This window comes from Anabrus simplex, chromosome 5 (assembly GCF_040414725.1).
Source record: "Anabrus simplex isolate iqAnaSimp1 chromosome 5, ASM4041472v1, whole genome shotgun sequence".
Taxonomy (NCBI): domain Eukaryota; kingdom Metazoa; phylum Arthropoda; class Insecta; order Orthoptera; family Tettigoniidae; genus Anabrus; species Anabrus simplex.
Window position 1 is genome coordinate 134,266,525 of NC_090269.1, and position 21,193 is coordinate 134,287,717.

General features: G+C 44.3%; 1 protein-coding gene across 1 annotated transcript in view; it reads left to right on the top strand.

Annotated features, from left to right (window-relative positions):
* The first annotated feature begins 252 nt into the window (after positions 1 to 252).
* Gad1 (glutamate decarboxylase) overlaps positions 253 to 21,193 on the top strand; it is a 163,311-nt gene continuing 142,370 nt past the window's right edge. Inside the window, exon 1 of the mRNA XM_067148034.2 lies at positions 253 to 508. Within this exon, the coding sequence (XP_067004135.1) occupies positions 253 to 508 (256 nt within the window). The remainder of the gene's footprint in view (positions 509 to 21,193) is intronic.

Genomic DNA, 21,193 nt, shown 5'->3' on the forward strand with positions numbered 1-21,193 from the left:
CATTTAAACAAGAAACATCATCATCATCATCATCATCCTTAATACATAATAACTAGTCTACAAATTTTGGCTTGTTTCGTTATTTCCAATAAACCCTGCATCCATGGAAGCTGTTTAACAGAAATTCTTGAAGTAAAACACTGGAGATTCTAAAAGAAATTAATCTGCCAGAACCGCAAAATAATACGCTGTAAAACTGTCATCTGAACATAAATTCCTGAATTTCGAGTATTTGCTAAAATTAATTTAAGAATGTTTGTTCTCTTTTCAGATATCCTCCCGCTGGACGAGAATGGTCTGTCAGCCACGCGGGAGTTCCTGCTCAAGGTGGTGGAGATCCTGATGGAGTACATCAAGGAGACACACGATCGCCAGGCCAAGATACTGGAGTTTAAGCACCCGGCTGACATGAGGAAACAACTGGAACTGGACCTTCCAGATACGGGGGTGACGCTTCAGCAGCTCGTCGATGACTGCTCCATTACACTCAAGTACCAGGTCCGAACAGGTGAGTTCCCTTCATACCTGTTCATATTCTCTTAGCTTCACAGAAGTGGCCCATGAAACCAAAAATGAGATTTTGCCTTTGCTGGCGAGACCTAGTGTTCACAGTGTAATATGTATTCTGGCATGGGCTAGACCAAATTTGTAACTTTCAGTGACTTGCCTCAGCCTTATCTTTGGCTTTGACAATATGAAAGTAACTTGAGGTATGAGCGATGTTAGCAATATGATTCCTTATTCAGCCAGTTCCCGTTACGAACGGTGTGAAAATCTCCCTCACGCGGTCGGTTGGTGCACACATTTCAGTGGGCTTGGCAGACTGACACGCAATACCACCCTGTGGCTCGGTGAAAAAAAAGCAACGGGAAACTACCTCACTCCTCATTTCCCTAGTATACATTTACAGTGACGCGCAAGCTATTTATGACAGCTGATTGTGTAGCTGTTGAGTATCAAACCAGCCTTCTAACTGAATTCTCAACAACACACGGATTATTACCATTAAAATGACACATTCATGTATCATCAGCCTAGTCAATATGTATGTGTGATTTTAATGATGGATTGTTGTCAATACAGACCAATTATAAATATTTAAGCAATATGGTTAAGACAATAATCTCGGAATATACACACAGATCTCAATAAGGAAAAAAGGAATTATATGATCGTTGATAGAACTAAGGTCGCAACGTTGGGGGCTATGAGGTTGTTCCTGCAGTCACCGGTTTAGGAAATACTGATTTTTAACTACATGGGTAAATTTAAAATTATTTTCTGTACTTTTTATAAATTATATTATACATAACATTATGTATTCGTTTTACGCATGCTATATATACCTCACTGAGAATTTTAATACTCTACTCCAAGTAACTCACGAGATGTGAAGAAGAATGTAACTAAAAATTCAAATATTCAGAAATGGAATTTGAAGTTCGAAATGACAAAATTCTGAATAGTGAAAATTTGCTTGCATTTTTCTGCTAACCTACTCAACAGATCAGAAAGAACTTCTTAAACATAGGCCAGCACAATGAAAAGGGGATGTTGAAACCACCCAGGCGATCCCATAACATTACATAAGAATAAATATAATTGGATACGGAATCCGAAGAAACAGAAGATAATCCCATACCTGTGACTAGCCGAAAAGTGAAAGGTACGGTAAAATTTTGGAAATCCTTGTCACACGAAACTTGCGTTTCTTGAAAACACTTATTCTTGGAGACATATTTTTACATTTTTGAACGAATGCAGCTGAGTACTCTTGACTTTTACTCAAAATACAAGTAGTACTTTTAAGAAAACAGCATATGATTATATTCTAAACAACAGCCATGTAAGTTCCTACAGAGCTACCAATAGGCAGTGCGTAAATTCTCCTTTCTAATACAATAAACCACAGCCTTCTACATGAAAACTCACCGAATTTATTTCACAATATTTTAAAAATTCAAATAGCTCACTTCCCATGCGCGTTTTAAACTGATTTATATAACATTTCATTCAGAAAATAGCACATTTTAACATGGGATAAAATCCACAAAAGCAGAAATTTACCGAAAACTGCTTTCTAACTCCCCTTAAGGGTTAGAAAAGGTTAAAGAAGACGTAAACGTATTATCTGCCGGCCTTCTGGCTGAGCAGCGGTCGCTTGGTAGGCCAAGGCCCTTCAGGGCTGTACTCCATGGGGTTAGGAATTAAACGTATTCGTTTAAATGTTGAGAAACAATCAGATGTGCTACATAACCATACAATGAATTCTGAATTAGAAATTAATGTCAATGCAGGAGCTCTCTTTCAAAGTACATTACTCGAAAGTGACCTTTTCTGTAATTTGAAAAGCAATATCAATATTTATGATTCAACGCCCGCCTGGTGGCTATGATCATTAAGGCGTTGAAGTCTATAAGGTCTGGCACCGTGGTTAGCTGGTTCGAGTCCCATTGGTCGAAAAAAAATCACCATCAGAATGTTGGCCGGCAGGGTAGGGGAGGTGGTGCTATACAATTTCCAATTACGAGATTGCGTGCCAAAAGCCTGGATTAAATTCCAAACCTCTCCGCAGTGTTCATATCTAGTGAGGGTGTAAGATGCTGTTTATGGTGATTCTTCCGTCGGATAGCGACGTTAAGCTTTATGCAGACCCCTTGGTGCTATTCGACAGGAATAGGCTACCAGCCGACACAGAGTTTCACCCTCTCCCTACCTCATTATCATCATCATCATCCCACATCCAGACGCGCAAGTGGCCTATGGGTGTCAAATTATTACCAGAACATGTCCTCGGACAGTCCCAGCATTAAAAGCCATACGATAAATAAATAACACCCAAATAACAGTATTGTTTATAATAATAATAATAATAATAATAATAATAATAATAATAATAATAATAATAATAATAATAATAATAATAATCGTATGTCCTCAGCTACTGTGTGCAGACATTTCAATTTGACGCCATCTGACTGTCTGCTCGTCAATTTCGACGTTCTGTTTTACTCTAGGCTCACTAGATGGTAGACCGAGTAAACCGAAACTCTCTTGGGCGTTTGTGGCTGTATATTTTAATGAATTTTTCGGGTAAACACCAAATGTGTCACCAAAGATCTTTTACATGTCGACACCGTACGACATGGAGTGTCGAACAGACTTTTTCCGCCCTTCAAAAATTCGACTACCTCTGCCGGGTTTGAACCCGCTACCTTTGGGATCCGTAGGCCAACACTCTACCACTGACCCACAGAGGCAGCTAAAAATATTGTTAAAACATAAGTAATGTACTTACTGAAAATAGAAGTAATTCAAGAATGTATTCCTTTAACTTCCTTAACCTACGTAACTTCAAAGAATATTAACCATTTAGGAAGTTTGAAAATGGACCAGTTCCTTTTAAATGATGTAATTTCTGGGTTTTCTGGGTTTTTTCATTTCGACATAATTTTAATGCTTTCTTAGTTAGAGACATAGTAACTAAGTACTAAAATTTCGTGTAGATAGGACAGAAAACGAACTTCCCTCAAATGGCGAGTTGAGGTTTGAAGTTCCAGTCACCTGACGACAATTGTTGCACTTTTCCAGGCAGTCACTGATTCGGAGTACACCTCACACTCGTCCGCCTTATTCTCTGCAAGTACCACACGGAAACTCCCTTATTTGAAAGAGCTATGATGACAGGACAGAGGGCCTATCACGAAAACTATTTCTGAAAACGTTTCGACAAGCTTCACTGTTCCAATCAATAATAATAATAATAATAATAATAATAATAATAATAATAATAATAATACCGCGTTTCTTAATACAATATACGGATAAGTCTATGCGTTTATTTTAAGTATCTTGGACAAATTATTTCCTTTAATGCATCGGAGAAAGAAGCTCTGAAATCTCTGCACATCAGTCCAGATCGATCTAATGGTAGGCCAAATACGGCCACTACTCTACTGTAGTATGTACTGAAGCCTTACATGCTGCTGAATGTTTGGACCCCGCTCACCACGGTGATGCAGAGAGGATCCAAATGAAAGAGAGAAAATTCCTAAGAACAATCCTCGACCCACATCAAAATTCGGAGAGCAAATATCGCCTGAGGTCAAATGGCAGAGCTGTGCTGTAAATTTGAAAAGCTTTAATTTTATCCTCTTGGATTGTGATTCTCCTTCCAAATTCCTCTTCATTTTACCACGTGTTCTTCTTATTCATCTTTATCAGTTTACCCTCCAGGGTCGGTTTTTCTCTCGGACTCAGCGAGAGATCCCACCTCTACCGCCTCAAGGACAGTGACCTGGATAGTGAGACATTGGGTCAGGGATACAACTGAGGGGATGACCAGTACCTCTCCCAGGCGGCCTCACCTGCTATGCTGAACAGCGGTCTTGCTGGGGATGGGAAGATTGGAAGGGATAGACAAGGAAGGGGGAAGGAAGCGGCCGTGGTCTTAAGTTAGGTACCATCCCGGCACATGCCTGGAGAAGTGGGAAACCACGGAAAACCACTTCGAGGATGGCTGAGGTGGGAATCGAACCCACCTCTACTCATTTGTCGTTCCGAGGTTGAGTGGACCCCGTTGCAGCCCTCGTACCACTTGTCAAATATCGTGGCAGAGCTGGGAATCGAACCCGGGCCTCCAGGGGTGGCAGCTAATCACACTAACCACTACAGCACAGAGGTAGGCTTTTACTACCACGTGGTCCGACTCGTTGGCTGAACGGTCAGCGTACTGGCCTTCGGTTCAGAGGTTCCCGGGTTCGATTACCGGCCGGGTCGGGGATTTTAACCTTAATTGGTTAATTCCAATGGCACGGGGGCTGGGTGTATGTGTTGTCTTCATCATCATTTCATCCTCATCACGACGCGCAGGTCACCTACGGGTTTCAAATAGAAAGACCTGCACCTGGCGAGCCGAACCCTTCCTGGGATATCCCGGCACTAAAAGCCATACGACATTTCATTTCACTAACACGTGTTCTACCGTATACAATCGTTGAAAAGGACAAGATACAAACTACAGCCTTGCCTCACTGCTTTTTGGATTGTTACTACTTTGTTCATAGCCCTCGATTCTTATCACTGCAGACTGGTTTTTATATAGATTGTAGATAATCCTTCCTTCTCGGTATTTGATCCCGACCACCTTCAGAATCTCAAATAGCTTGGTCCAATTTAACATTATCGGGGGGCACTTCTACAGTACATCCTCGAAAGTCATGTACCTGGGCTTGTCTTTAATTCGATCCTATAAGATTAGACGTAAAGTGAGGAATGCTTCACGTGTTCCTACACTTCTTCTGAAGCCAAACTGATCTTCTCCCAGCTCAGCTTCAGTTTGTCCTTCCAATCACTATAACAATAATTATTATTTCGTGCGGTTCTTGCTAGCTTAGTGCAGCCCTTAAAAGGAGGCCCTCCAAGAAGAACGGGCGACATCTACCGTGGATGCGAACCTGCGTGTTATTGTAGTGGAGGATGGTGTTGTGTGTGGTGTGTGAGTTGCAGGGATGTTTGAGACAGCACAAACACTTAGTATCCGAGCTAAGGAAATTAACATTTTGAGATAAAATTCCCTGAAGCCGGCTGAAAATCGAACCCGGGACCCGAGTAACTGAAAAGCAAGGCGCTGACCTCACAGTCATGGAGTCTGACAGGATATCACTACAAAAAGTGGAAATAAAAACATCCTAGGGCTCGAAAACCCTACACTGTTGTTGCTTGGCGCCGTAACCCAGTTTCTGTACACAATTGTTGAGAATAAGATCCCGGTACATCGATAGAGAATATTATATTTCATGTTTGAGTTAAATACAAGATACTGCTGTCAGTAGATTTGCTTCAACGTTTGGCACTTCGGCACCTATGAAAATCCACGGTAACTGAAGGAACATACTTAATTATTCTTGTACACTTATAATGAGGTGTGAAAAAGCAAAACTGATCGAAACGGATCGAATTGTGGAAGTCCAGGACAAGAAAGAAGAAGTTGTACCAGGTGCCCATATTTGTCAGAGGTGTAATTCACTTTATGAGGCCATGCAACCTGTTGTTATATTATTTGCTTATTAAGGATCTACGACGGAGCCTCCGTGGCTCAGGCGGCAATACGCCGGCCTCTCACCGATGGGTTCCGTGGTTCAAATCCCGGTCACTCAATGTGAGACTTGTGCTGGACAAAGCGGAGGCGGGACAGGTTTTTCTCAGGGTACACTGGTTTTCCCTTTGATCTTTCATTCCAGCAATATTCTCCAATATCATTTCATCCCATTAATCATCGCCCCACAGGAGTGCGACAGGCTTCGGCACCCGGCACAATTCCCATCCTGGCCGCTAGAAGGGGGCTTCATTCATTCCATTCTTGACCCGCTCAAATGAACCGAAACAGGCTGTCGATTTTCAAAGGTCTACGACCAACGTAGTTATCAGTTCCAAAATTATGGAAATAAACTGAAGCGTTAATGAATAAAATGACCTTTACCCAATGACCTTTACCCTGGCGTTGTCCGGCTCCATGGCTAAATGGTTAGCGTGCTGCCCTTTGGTCACAAGGGTCCCGGGTTCGATTCCCGGTAGGGTCGGGAATTTTAACCTTAATTGTTTAATTTCGCTGGCACGGGGGCTGGGTGTGTGTGACATGATCATTTCATCCTCATCACGACTTGCAGGGCGCCTACGGGAGTCAAATCGAAAGACCTGCATCTGGCGAGCCGAACTTGTCCTCGGACACTCCCGGCACTAAAAGCCATACGCCATTTCATTTCATTACCCTGGCGTTGTCCGCAGATATTGGTTTTCCTGTTCCAAGCACTGTGTGTACACTTGGCGGTAACCTTGCGGTTGAGTCTCACAATGTGTAATCATTTATTCTGGCCAGTTACATCCAACAATAACTAATCTGATGTCATCCCGCTGACAATCTCGCTCATCCCCAAACAACAATATGTCCCCTATGAGAGGGGGAGTATTTCATCTTCTGCTCCTTATCAGCTGCTGGCTGCAACCTCCCTCACCCCTTGCTTCATTACTCAGTCATATGTTCCCATTCACGTCCGGAGATAAACAGCGCCTGTGAGGCAGAGCCCTACAGGTTTATACGAGAGGCACTACTCTACCTGCTGTTGCACCAGACGTCGACGAAACAATCAATTTTGTTCGACTATTTATCGAGCTTTCGTCACAGAACTGGGACTTTGAATAATGGTTTAATGTCTTCATGTTTCGACGTTTCCTTTTCCATCGGTAGGTCCAGTAAATACTCAAGCCGAATACAGTAACCAGGAGAAAAGCGCCTGAAAACAACAAATGCATAGTCTTCAATTACGTGAACAATAATACGTACGAACTACCAAATATTTATCAAACAACAAGGCTTAAAAATAGCCTTCAGAACGAACAACACATTACAAAGACACGTAACCAAATGCAACGTAAACAAGAAAGATCCTTTCTCCAAATCAGGAATTTATGAACTAAGACGTCGAGAACCAAACAGCAACGTCACATATAATGAACAAACAAAACGCAATTTCCACACCACATGCAAAGAACAGGAAAACGCTACTAGGTACCACAGGCATTCAGCATTCGGAGAACACATCTATGAAAACTCATACAGCTTCACAGAGATTGAAATACATCCGAAAATTTTACACATCGAAAATTGAAGCAAATCAATTAGCATTTAGGAAGTGTTAGTATTGTCCATTGCAAAAATGACCAACCAAAACAACCTCAACGATCGTACACATTGAAATAATTCTCCCCTCTTCCGTCTTTCTTTCTTAATCTGTTTACCCTCCAGGGTTGGCTTTTCCCTCGGGCTCAGCGAGGGATCCCACCTCTACCGCCTCAAGGGTAGTGTCCTGGAGCTTCAGACTCTGGGTCGGGGGATACAACTGGGGAGAATGACCAGTACGTCGCCCAGGCGGCCTCACCTGCTATGCTGAACAGGGGCCTTGCGGGGGATGGGATGATTGGAAGTGATAGACAAGGAAGAGGGAAGGAAGCGGCCGTGACCTTAAGTTAGGTACCCTCCCGGCATTTGCCTGGAGGAGAAGTGGGAAACCATGGAAAACCACTTCCAGGATGGCTGAGGTGGGAATCGAACCCAACTCTACTCAGTTGACCTCCCGAGGTTGAGTGGACCCCGTTCCAGCCCTCGGACCACTTTTCAAATTTCGTGGCAGATCCGGGAATCGAACCCGGGCCTCCGGGGGTGGCAGCTAATCACACTAACCACTACACCACAGAGGCGGTTCCCCTCTTCCAACTATTTAATTAACCCAAACTTGCGTTAAACATTAGCTCTTAAGAAATCTCGCTGGAGGTTATTAATGTGGGTCGCGTTATGTTTATCAGTATTAAATTCAATGAGATCATTATGTGGATTATATTTTATCACTAAATGAATCTCACAAGATACTCTTGAATTATTTACGACACTTGTATTCCCTCCAAAGCTATTATCATACATTCATTCCAGTATATGACAGGACAATATATTAACGACAGTCAAGAGAACGCTCCTATCTCCCCGCAAAAGAAAGGTATTATTTTCTCACAGTCCTCATAGACAAGTTAAGAAATCACAAATAGAAGCAACTAAACTGGACTCAGTCAAACACTTAACACCGCAGATAAATACAGAAATGTCTCAAAGTTACTAAAGTAATAACAGTGGACTTCTATTCATAGTTCATATCACTGGTTCATAAAATAGCAAATTATTTAATATTAAGGAATTATTAAAAATTCACATCGCAAGGAAAGACCGACCAATCCAACCTCAATGATCACACATTAAAAAATCCCCCCACTTCACACTACTATATTTTTAGAACAACAGTCCACACTATTTTGCATTAGCTCTTAAGAAAGTCCACGGGAAGTTACTCTCACGCAAAGTACATGTGTAATATGGGTCATGTTATATTAATGTATGTTAAATTTAATTAATTTAAAACAGTGGCTCGAAACCGAGACCATTATGTAGGTTACATTTTATCACTAAAATTAAAATCTTACAAGGTACCAGTACTCTTTAAATCTTTACTACAAACGAGGGTGAATCAAAAAGTAAGTTACACTAGCTCGCCGCGAGAGCACGCTGTGTGTCGTGACCTTGGCTAATGCGGACCAAGCTACAGTACCTGCTGACATGTCCGATAGGAAGGTTTGTGTGGTATCCCGTCGTGTTGTGTGTGCAGAGCGGACTAGGCTCAATCGCTCGTCAAGTGGATGTTCACTCCAAATTGGAGGTGCGTGCAACGATCAGATTTATATCGGATAAACGAATCAATTTCACGGACGTTCATAGTAAAATCACGGATGTATATGGCAAGCGTGCAATTTCTCGCCCACGTATTTAAAGTGGGAAACGAATTTAACGCCGGACGCACATATCTCACGGACGAATATCGCGAAGGCAGGCCCGCAACATCCACTCCCATTGCAAATGCGTGCGGGTGGGATCATTAGAGAGAATCAGCGCACAACACTGCAGCATGCCGCATATCTTGTATGGCAGTACGTTCTCCAGTCTTCACCAGCACCTTCAAAGATCGGTCCCACGTCTGCTCACCGATGTTCACACGGGACAACGTTTTCAATCGTCACTGGCATTTCTTCAACGGTATTCTGTGGAGAGCAACGATTTTCTGCGGCAAATCATCACAGGGAATGAAACGTGGGACCACTTCAACCCCAAAACAAAGACAACATCGATGAAATGGGCGCAAACCACACCACCACGAAGAAAGGCCAAGGTCCAGCCTTCAGCAGGAAAGGTAATGACAGCGTACTTAGACATGGTGGGTGTGTTCCACGCGGAATTTATGCCGAAAGGTACGACAATCAGCTCGACTTGGAATTGTCAAACGTTGAATCGGTTACGTAAGGCAATTGAAGAAAAGCGGCGGGGAAAATGGAGCGTCGGTGTGATTTTGTTGCACCATAACGCACCGCCTCACACGTCCTGCCAAACGTCCGAACTGCTGTAGCCATTGAAGTGGGAGGTATGGCAACATCCTCCATAGAGTCCAGACTTAGCTCCGTGCGATTATCATGTGTCCGATAAGCTGAAAAAGGATCTCGGTGGACGACGATTCCGAAACGATAAGGAGGTGAAAGCAGCTGTGGCTACATAGAGTTGGAGGTGATTTCTGAGCACCCGAAATAGAAAAGTTGGCTGATCGTTCCGAGAAATGTTTACTGTCTCTTGGGGACTATGTGGAAATGTGAACGTACATTGCATGTTGTCATAGCCGTGTTGCTAAAGTGTAGGTGGTTTCATAAATGGCCAGAACTTGGAAGTGTAACTTACTTTTTGATTCACCCTCGTATTTATTCACTTTCAAGTTATTAAGATGCATTTATTCCAGCACACGGCAGGAAAACTAACGTTCGTCAGGAGTACGGATGGCGGTAAATAATGTATCAGTTATTTCGTCATGATTACGTAATTGTAACGGTTACAATCAATAACGGATATAAAAACGTATTAACGTAACTTTGCGTAACGCAAACAAACTTCTAAAAATGTATCTCGAGATTGTGAGTTCTAAAAGGGAAATCAATAGTATTCTTCTCCCACCTCACATCCATTGCCAACTATCTTCCCCCCACTTGTAATTCACAATCGATCATATGTTTCCCAAGCTTTAAATGGGTTTTCGACTGAAGCTAGCTAAGTAGATATTTCAGTTACCAGTAGAATAATGAAAACCACGTGATGGGCTTCCAATAAAAATATCCCAATCAAGTCCCGTCAATACCTGATTACTTCAGACAAAGGAGAAAAGAAAAAGACATCCAATTACGTGTTAGAATGTTAGAAATATTGTACTGCCTTCAAATTTAGAATTGTACAGTCATTCTTCTTATTATTTATCTGTTTACCCTCAAGGGTCGGGTTTTCCCTCGGACTCAGTGAGAGATCACTCCTCTACCGCCTCAAGGGCAGTGTCCTGGAGCTTCAGACTCTGGGTCGGGATACAGCCGGGCAGGATGACCAGTACCTCGCCCAGGCGGCCTCACCTGCTATGCTGAACAGGGGCCTTGCGGGGGATGGGAATATTGGAAGGGATAGACAAGGAAGAGGGAAGGAAGCGGCCGTGGCCTTAAGTGAGGTACCATCCCGGCATTTGCCTGGAGGAGAAGTTGGAAACCACGGAAAACCACTTCCAGGATGGCTGAGGTGGGAATCGAACAAACCTCTACTCACTTGACCTCCCGATGCTGAATGGATCCCCTTCCAGCTCTCATACCACTTTTCAAATTTCGTGGCAAAGCTGGGAACCGAACTCGGGCCTCCGGGGGTGGCAGCTAATCACACTAACCACTACACCACAGAGGCGGACATGACCATCTCAACAGTAAATTATTTCACTTCCACTTGGAACTTGCAGCACTTCGTCTCTCAATGATTGAACCACGTTAGATAGCATCAGCAACACACTATCTCAGTGTGCACTGGAATTAGCCACTGCCAAATAAAACAAGAAATTCGACCTCCTCCTACAAAAATAGAAACCGAAACCGTCTGAAAGGGGCTGGCTGGCTGAGATGGCAAAGGCGTGCTCGGTTCGCCCGGTGTTTAACGAACGGACATCACGTTACCTCCGCTGAACCATACTGGGTGTTCGACGGGCTACTGTGAGTCAGATTACCGCCCAGTTGAACGCTGAGAGTCAGGACTGTAAAGAGGCACCTGCTCCACCAGCCGACGACCAACTCGTGTCCCTTTGCTGAAACCTCGACACAGAGCTCAACGACGTGCATTGGCCTGCGAACATCAGCAATGGACCATGGAACAGTGGCGGCGTGTGGTATGGTCCGATGAATCCAGGTTCAAGTTATATCGAGCTGATGGGCGTGTGGGAGTGTGGCGTATGCCCCATGAAGCTATGGATCCTGCGTGTCAACAAGGTTGTGTCCAGGCGGGAAGTGGCCCATTTCTGGTCTGGGCGGCGTTCTCATGGTCGCAATCAGGCCCCATTTTTCGGCAGCAGGGAGCGCTGACAGGTGCACGTTATGTAGATATTCTTCCAGACCATCTGGATCCCCTCCTGACCCTAGAGTACCCTGATAGAGATGCAATGTGTCAGCAGGACAATGTGCCACGTCACCGCTGTGTGGAAGGGCGCAGGTGGTTGGAGGAGTTCTCCTGTGAAGTTATGACCATGGATTGACCCTCCATATCACCCGATCTTAATTTAATCGAATATTTATGATATGCTGTCGATGCCGGTGTACGCACCATGAACACCGCACCAACTACACAAGACCAATTGTGGGTAGCAGTGAAAGATGCATGCGGGTCCAGATCCCTTAGAACGATTCCAACACCCTGTAGAGTCGATGCCTCGCCGTATTGCTGCTCGCGGAGGAGCAACTCGTTATTAACATCACATCCAGTGTCTTCCCATGACTCTTGGCCGCTCAGTGTATGTTAGTTTAAAGGAATGCAATATGCTGAGCAATTGTCTAGCTAACATATTTAAAAGATTAAAGTTTAGGTTCAAGAATGCGCGAAAACACATGTGATACGATGGTACATTATTATCTGCTGCAGTCACCATGATTTTGAATGCAATCATCCAAACGTGCATGCATTGTGCAGTACAAGTGCCGTATGTAATTTTGTGGGATACAGTTCCAAGCCAGTTGCACTTGGTCAGTCAAATCAGCAACGGTTAATGCTGGTAGTGGGTGACGCTGGATTTGTCGTCCAAAAGTTCTCAGTGGGCGAAAGGTCTGGTGATCGCGCGGGAGAAAGCAACTAGTCTGACGTACACATCCACTGCTAAGGTTCTTGGGATAACAACGAGAGTGCAACTACTGTCAAAGGAAATCGCTCCCGGACCATAATTCCTGGTGTAGGTCCAGTGTGTCGACGCCACAGACAGCGTGGTTCCAAGCGGTCACCTGGCCTCCTTCATACCAACTTACGGCCATCACTGGCACAAAGACAGAAACTTCTTTCATCTGAGAACAGAACAGATCTCCACTCCGCCCTCCAATGAGCTATAGCTTGACACGACAGAAGTCGCAGATGGCAGTGATTCGGAGTTACTGGCATGAATGCTAAAGGACGTCTGGCTCGAAGCTGTCCCTCGAGTAATCGATTTGTTACAGTTCGCTGTGTCACTCCGGCGCCAACAGAAAGTCTAATGGCTGCTGCAGATGCAGTAAGACCCACCACAGCCACGTGGCAAGTATCGCAGTCTTCCCTCTACGAAGTGGCGCATGTGTGGCCGAGCTCCGGTCTTCTTGATACAGTGCCTTCCCGAGATGATTGTTGGGAACACTGATGCACTGTGGATACATTCTTGTCAATTCTTTCTGCAATATCACTGGAAGAACATCCTTCTTCTCGTAAACCTATTATATGACCTCGTTCAAACACAGTAAGCTGCTGATATTGGCTTCTTCGTCTCCTTGAAGGCATGTTTGATTCACATCTACCTCACAACGTCAACACCGGACGATGGCTAACGCTTACGAAGTATTTAAAGCAAACTTGCAAAGTAATAGTGGCGCTACTAGCACCACACTTCGACGACTAGCGTGCAAATTAGAACAGGCGTCATCTTTCAGAATTCGCAAACACGCGTTACGAATTTCGTTTATCTAGCATAACTCCTTCTCGGTGTTGGGATTTCACAGTGTAATTTATCTCACTTGTTTATAATATCACCATTTCACAATCAGCTACGCTTACAATCGCTTAAACAACGAAACAATATTGCAAATATGCATAGTTACGAGCGTTTTGTTAGAATCTGAGGATGTTCTTGTAAAATGAAACATGTCATTGCTCTTATAATTGTCCATTTTTGTACAAGTGTCATGGACTAGGAAACAATTCATTCTCTAGCCCATGGGTAAATAATGGAAATATCGAGCTCGAAGATTATTATTATTATTATTATTATTATTATTATTATTATTATTATTATTATTATTATTATTATTATTATTATTATTATTATTATTGTGTAGTTATGTCCGGACTTTGTTTGGTATAAATCATGGTCGTATTATTTGTGAGGTTATGTCATGAAACATCTGCTGTATGTATATGAATATGACTTTATTTCATGTAAGAACACGTAATTAATAGTATACAATTTACTATTTACCTGTATATATGATGTATAAACCCAATGCAATGTTGTGCAACACACGGTAATAGACCAGAACAACGTATCTTTGGCACTAGAAAGTTACAGAAAAATCCGTTCATTGTAAATAGGCTATTGGAGACTCTCGAAATCACGAGAAAACATGTTGTGTCATATTCTTCTAGAAGCCTGGCCAGTCATTGTATATAAAGGGGCAGTCTTGGGCGTTGAGAGGAGTTTATTTAGTGAGAGTTATGAGTGCAAGTCGTTGATCGAGTATGTGAATGTGTTGCGTTGGTAGCTGGTTGACATGCAAGTGTTGCAGTCTCCTTTCTTTCTACTTCTTCTTTCTCTTCTTCTTCTTCTTCATCTGCTTCCTGTTCTTCTTCTTCTTCTATCAAGTTCATTCCTAACTCATCTTTCGCAGTACCAACCTGCCATTGTTCCCACTGGTTTTTACCAGTTATCATTTTCGCTATTTTCAAGCCCATTACATCTGACTTATGTATAAGATACCCTGAGTCTACCCATATTTCACTCCCGTACAGTAATGTCGGTCTGAAAATAGACCTGCATAAAGATGATTTCCTCCCTGGGCTGGTTTCTTTTATTACAAAATACCGTTCGCCTCAACTCCAACTCACGGCATTAGCCTTGTTGCACCTTAACATTTTCACACTCAAGTTATTTTGCATGCTTGTCCCATACCAGATTTTTCTAGATGTTTTGATAATGGTTGAAATAGGCGAAAACAGCTTGTATTTACAGAACTACTGAACAGTCATGGAACGACAACATTAGCAAGAGTTTCCTCTCGGCTCTCAGTTGACAACGGCGTGCTAAATGTCTACAGTTTACAATTCGCTTTACGTCGCGCCGACACAGATAAGTTTTATGGCGACGATGGGGATGGGAAAGGGCTCGGAGTGGGAAGGAAGCGGTCGTGGACTTTATTAGGGTACAGTCGCAGCATTTGCATGGTGAAATATCTACAGCTTGTTTCAATGCAACTTACCTTCACTATACTCATAAAAGACCGCCTCATCACCATTCCCTAAAATTTTCTTCTTGCTATCTTTAACGCTTCCGCGTACCCATCTTAGAAGACAGCCGTGAAACAGAAACACAGTGCAAATAATTATCGTCAAAATGCGGTAAGACGATTAATGAATCGTTTATCGTCTGAACAGAGCATGTGATGAGCAACAAAATTACAGCGGCAGACTAAACTCGGAGGTGGAAAAGAGCGCATTGCTTGAAATCGGAGTTAACTCGTGATTGAGACAGCGGGAGACAGCCTCAAGGGGCCATGGCCTACCAAGCGACCGCTGCTCAGCCCGAAGGCCTGCACGTTACTACATGTTATGTGGACAGCACGACGAATCCTCCCGACCATTATTCTTGGCTTTCTAGACCGGGGCCACTACCTACCTCCACATAGCTCTTCAAATGTAATCACGTAGACTGAGTGGACCTCGAACCAGCCCTCACTTCAAAGTAAAAAATCCTTGATCCGACCGGGAATCGAACCGGGGGTCTCCGAGTAAGAGGCAGGCAAACTATCTCTACACGCCTCAGCCAGCCTTTATTACCAATAACGATCTGATATTCTTTTTCACCTTTCCTCGCAATCGATTGAGGTCGGCACTTCGGCAGTTTTACGGCTGGGTCCTCTTCCTGACACCAACACTTGGTGGAGAGATTCACTACTCATAATTGCGTGTTCCTGTTGTGGTTCGTAAATGAAGATGTGCATTAAGAGAACACAAACATCCACCCGCCAGTCCAGAGGAATTAACCATACCCAGTTAAAATCCCCATCCCGACCCGAATCGAATGCAGGACCTTCTGAACCAGAGTCCACTACTGTACGCCAACCAAGAATACACTCTTATTTTAACCGTCATACCCTGTGCACCCCTCTCTTGGATCTTCCCCAACAAACCTGTCACAATATGCCTTAATAACCTCATTACGGTTCGATTAAAACGAGAAATAGGGTCACAAAACCAACCAAGCCTAATTCAATCACTCCCTCTGTATATGAGGGATCCCCAAAGATGTAACTACATTATCACGCTAATTCAATCACCTGCCGCAGAAAGTGCTGAAAGCTCCCCTGATTGACCGCCACAAAGTCACTCACTGACGCGATTAGCTCCGTGCGCTCAAATGCTAGCAGTGGGAGAAGAAATCGGGATGTGGAAAATGACAATGCCGGCCATCCTCGCAATAAATCCCCGTGGCGAGTTTTTAAAATTTCAGATAAATATGGGATTTGCGTCTTTCGTTGATGGAAGACAAAAGATGGCAGCGATAAAACCGATCCTCGTCTTCAGCTAGGAATCGATTGTTTTATAATGATAATAAGAATGAAGTAGAAATTGACTGCTTAGGTTTTCGGATGATACTGAAATGTCTGTCTGTTAGGTGTCAAGCCCAGAGGCTGGTCGGATCCTCAGATAGCGCCACCAAAGGTTGTGTGGTTATAAGGAAACCGCAAAAACCAATGGCAGAACCATAATGCGGCGTACGAGGCAAGATAAGGAGTGATGTAGTTTGCCATTGCTTTCGTCACTGGGCCAGAAAGTGCTATTGTAGAACGGCTAACCCTATGAGCAACACCTTTCATAACACTCACACGCACTGGTTGTGCTCTGAATGTCGTCACTCAGCACCACACACCCCAGCAGCCTCCATATTGTCACAGCCATCGGTGAGACTGGGACTTCGGTGAAAGCTACACTTCGCTCTGGCCTGTGGCAAAAGATGGATGGAAAAGTGCTGTATCCATCAGGAAATAGCAACAAGCGAAGATACTGGAATAATGAGAGAAAATTTTAAAACTGCAACAGAAGAAATGAATGTGCTGAAAGAGGTAGCAGAACGCAGGCTTGAGGGTATCCTTTGATTAGGCGGGAGTAATGTCAAACATCAAAGACAAGAAAGACCTCGAAGAAATGCGCCTACGACCAGATGACGCGCACAGACGAGACCTTCTCAGAGCAAACATTGTGCATTTTGGGGCTTTCCGGGAGTGAAGTGGACAGCTGGTGCAAAGTGGCCGTACTCGATACAGCGGGCTGCTGGATTAGTCGAAAACAGAGTAAACGCTAGAGTATCGCGGTCCCTAGTTGGTCGATTAGCGAATTACTGTTATTATTTCGTGTCGCTACTGCAAGCGTAGACACTCCGACCAGGGTGGACGGCTTCTGCCTAGTATGGGACACTGCGTGTTAATGTGCTGGAAGAGTTGCAGGGATGGCGGCAACAGCACGAACAACCTGTCTCGAGCGAAGATTAAAATCCCACACGCAGTTTGGAATCGAACCCACGGCCCTCTGAACCGAAGAACATCACTGCGCCGATAATTCAGCCAAGGAGTCAGCCGATTGCTGCCTGTGAAGCGGTAAAGAAGGAATGCCATAGACTACTCAACTGAAGCCGAACTCAGCGGTTATTGTTTTAAGAGCAAGTACAACTGGAAAAGAACATTAATCAGGTCCACCTCCGTGGTGTAGTGGTTAGCGTGATTAACTGCCACCCCCGCACGGCCGGGTTCGATTCCCAATTCAGCCATCCTGGAAGTGGCATTCCATGGTTTCCCACTTCTCCTCCAGACAAATGACGGGATGGTGCCTACCTTAAGGCCACGGCCGCTTCCTTCCCTCTTCCTTGTCTGTCCCTTTCAATCTTCCCAACCAGGTGAGTTGGTCGTGCCGTCGGGAGCGCGCAGCTGTGAGCTCGCATCCGGGGGATAGTGGGTTCGAACCCCACTGTCGACAGCCCTGAAGATGTTTTTCCGTGGTTTCCCATTTTCACACCAGGCAAATGCTGGAGCTGTACCTTAATTAAGGGCACGGCCGCTTTCTTCACATTCCTAGGCCTTTCCTATCCCATAGTCGCCATAAGACTTATCTGTGTCGGTGCGACGTAAAGCAAATAGCAAAAAAAAAAAATCTTCCCATCCCCCCACAAGACCTCTGTTCAGCAGATCAGGTGAGGCCGCCTGGGCGAGATACTGGTCCTCCTCCCCTGGTGTATCCCCGACCCAATGTCTCACGCTCCCGGACACTGCCCCTGAGGCGGTAGATGTAGGATCCCTCGCTGAGTCCGAGGGAAAACCTTCACCCTGGAAGATTAAGAAAGAAAGGAAGAAAGAAAGACATTATTTAGAAGGGAAATGGAAGAGGTCCAACATAAAGATAAGGGTCACAAAGGGCATGAAAATGGAAAGACTCCTTTGGCCTCGTAAAACTAATACCTTCGGGGTCGGAAAAGAACAAAAGTTGTCCAAAGGAGGTCGGATAGAATAGATGAAAGTGAGGAACCTGGCACAAGTAAGTGGAAGTAATGCCAGGACTCAGCTAAGGGCCCCGTGATCAACAACCCGCGCTTCCATGTTAAGAGCCCCTTGTGCCCTTTTAGTCACCTTTTATGGCAGACAGGGGATACAGTGCATGTTATTCTACCACCCTCACCCGAGGCAGAAAGGCTGGATAGACAGTCAGAGAAATGAAAAACAAGGAGTTTAGCATAGGAAAGGAAGTAATAGAACGAAGGAATTGAGCACAGGCAACGCAGGGGAGAACTTGTTAGCCTGGCTGTACTCCGAGCTGGCACAGACCGCGGGATCGCGGAGCACACAAACCCCACATCGACGTCAAAGTCATGGTGTCCCTAGAGGGGGCCTAACTTAGGAAGGGAAAGTCAATAAATGTTTTAATAATAATAATAATAATAATAATATGACCGAGCAAGTGGCTGTGCGGTTTGGTTCACGCAGCTATCGGCTTGAATTCTGGAGATACTGGGTTCGAACCCCATTGTCGGCAGCCCTGAACATGCCTTTCCGTGGTTTTCCATTTTCACACCAGACAAATAATGGGGCTGTACCTTAATATTAAGGCCACGATCGCTTTCTTTCCAAAACTAGCTTTTTCGCATTCCCGTAACTGCTTACTAGTCCTCTGGCTACTCCACGAATCACTTGCTGCTACGAGTCCTGACTTCACGAGTTAGTTGAATGAATCCGGCAAGTGAATTCAGCTTAAAACTTCGTAAGTGAAGCCGTGCCCTTAATAATGGAAATAATCTCTTAAAATTTAGAGCGTTAAACGTATAACTTCTCCATCTTCCTGGTCTTTTCCGCCAGTAACTGCTGATGTGCACTTCATGGGAATTAGCCCTAATTTAGGGCTGGATAGATTTTCCTTACGTAAACCCTAAGTGGTGGAATGTCTTCACCGTTGCGTGTTCCAGTGGTGGTTAGCGGTATGATGTGTTGAATGGGTATGAGAGTGTCTATTAAGATGAATACAAACACCCCTCTTCCAAGCTAGAAGAATTAACCAAATTACCAAGCGAATTGGCCGTGCGGTTAGGGTCGCGCAGCTGTGAGCTTTCATTCGGGAGATAGTGGGTTCGTATTCCACCGTTAGCATCCCTAAAGATGCTTTTCCGTGGTTTCCTACTTCACGATGCTGGGGCTTCACCTTAATTAAGGCTACCGTCGCTAGATTTACAATCCTAGCTCTTTCCCATCTCCGGTAACTGGTTACCAGTCCACTGTAGTGATGGGACATTCGATTCATTTTACTGAATCGATTCATTTGATTCCGTTCACGTTACTGAATCGATACAGTGATCCGATTCACGGCACATTAGAGTCACCGCTCCTACTGCATCTGTGTAGTATGTAATGGTAAGACAGCAGCAACAGCATTCATTGTTCGCTGCTGCCATATGGTCTTCATACTATGAACTCTTTTCTTAGAAAAAAATGCTAGTCACTCTAATACATGGAAGGTTTCCGGCGACGCAGGATGGGAAAGGTCCTGGATTAGGAAGGTAGCAGCCATGGCCTTAATTAAGGCACAGTCCCAGGATTTCCTGGTGTAAAAATGGGGAAACTACGGAAAACCATCTTAACGGCCGCCGACGGTGGGATTCCAACCCACCATCCCCCGAATGCAAGCGCATAACTACGCGATACTAACCGCGTGTCCAACTCGCTAAGTCATTTTTGAAAATATGTACTGTATTTTTCTATCAGCAGAGGATTTTTTTAATCGTCATATTTTGTATAGGCTACCCGAGATGTACAGTAGCCCACTGGTTTTCTGATTCAACATACTGTTGGTTAAGTTATTGCGTCAGTCGGCTCACTTACTGTCCACATATGATTGAAGTCTTATGCAACGATGCGACATACGAACTGAGACAATACTGAGCCGTTCTTCCCAATATAAAACAGGTACTTTTGAATGGTCATGAGCATGACTCATAGTCATAGGGCAGACTAAAGTCGAGTTTAATTAATTGTCAAATGTCAACTAAGTTATAACACTAAGATTCATTAAACTAATAAATAGTATAACCTAATAGCCTACCTGCTTACTAGCTACTTTAGAATTATGTTTTGACTACCTTTTCAACACTGAAAATAAATCCATCTATTATTTAAACCTCCCTGTAAGAAGAGGACAGTGAATGCAAGTGAGTATTATTTTTATTATCTTCAAATGAGCTGAGCTCGGGAGTCCATTTAACGTACAATTCTTTCAGTGCACCATGGCTCTGTATGTAATGCTGCAGCGGAAGCTCGGCTCTCCGCCACCCGCCAGTGTCCAGTGAGCCGATAAGGCGCCGTGTGTATCTTGTGTTTCACTGATCCGCGCTCGTTCACGATTCTTTCGATGTGCCATGATTCACTGTCTCGCTGCAGCGGAAGCTCGGCTCTCCGCCACCCGCCAGTGTCCAGTGAGCCGATAAGGAGCCGTGTGTATCTTGTGTCTCACTGATCCGCGCTCGTTCACGATTCTTTCGATGTGCCATGATTCACTGTCTCGCTGCAGCGGAAGCTCGGCTCCCCGTCAACGTCCAGTGAGTGCGCCACTCAACACTGTCTGCCGGGAGTAAGCTGAATCGTTTGCCGTGAGCTCGCCATTCCTGTGAATCGATTCACTCGGGCACTTGAATGAATCAATGCACTGCTTCGAATCATGCATTCAGTAGCCAACACTAGTCCACTGTCTACTCCACGAATCGCTTACTACTATGAGTCT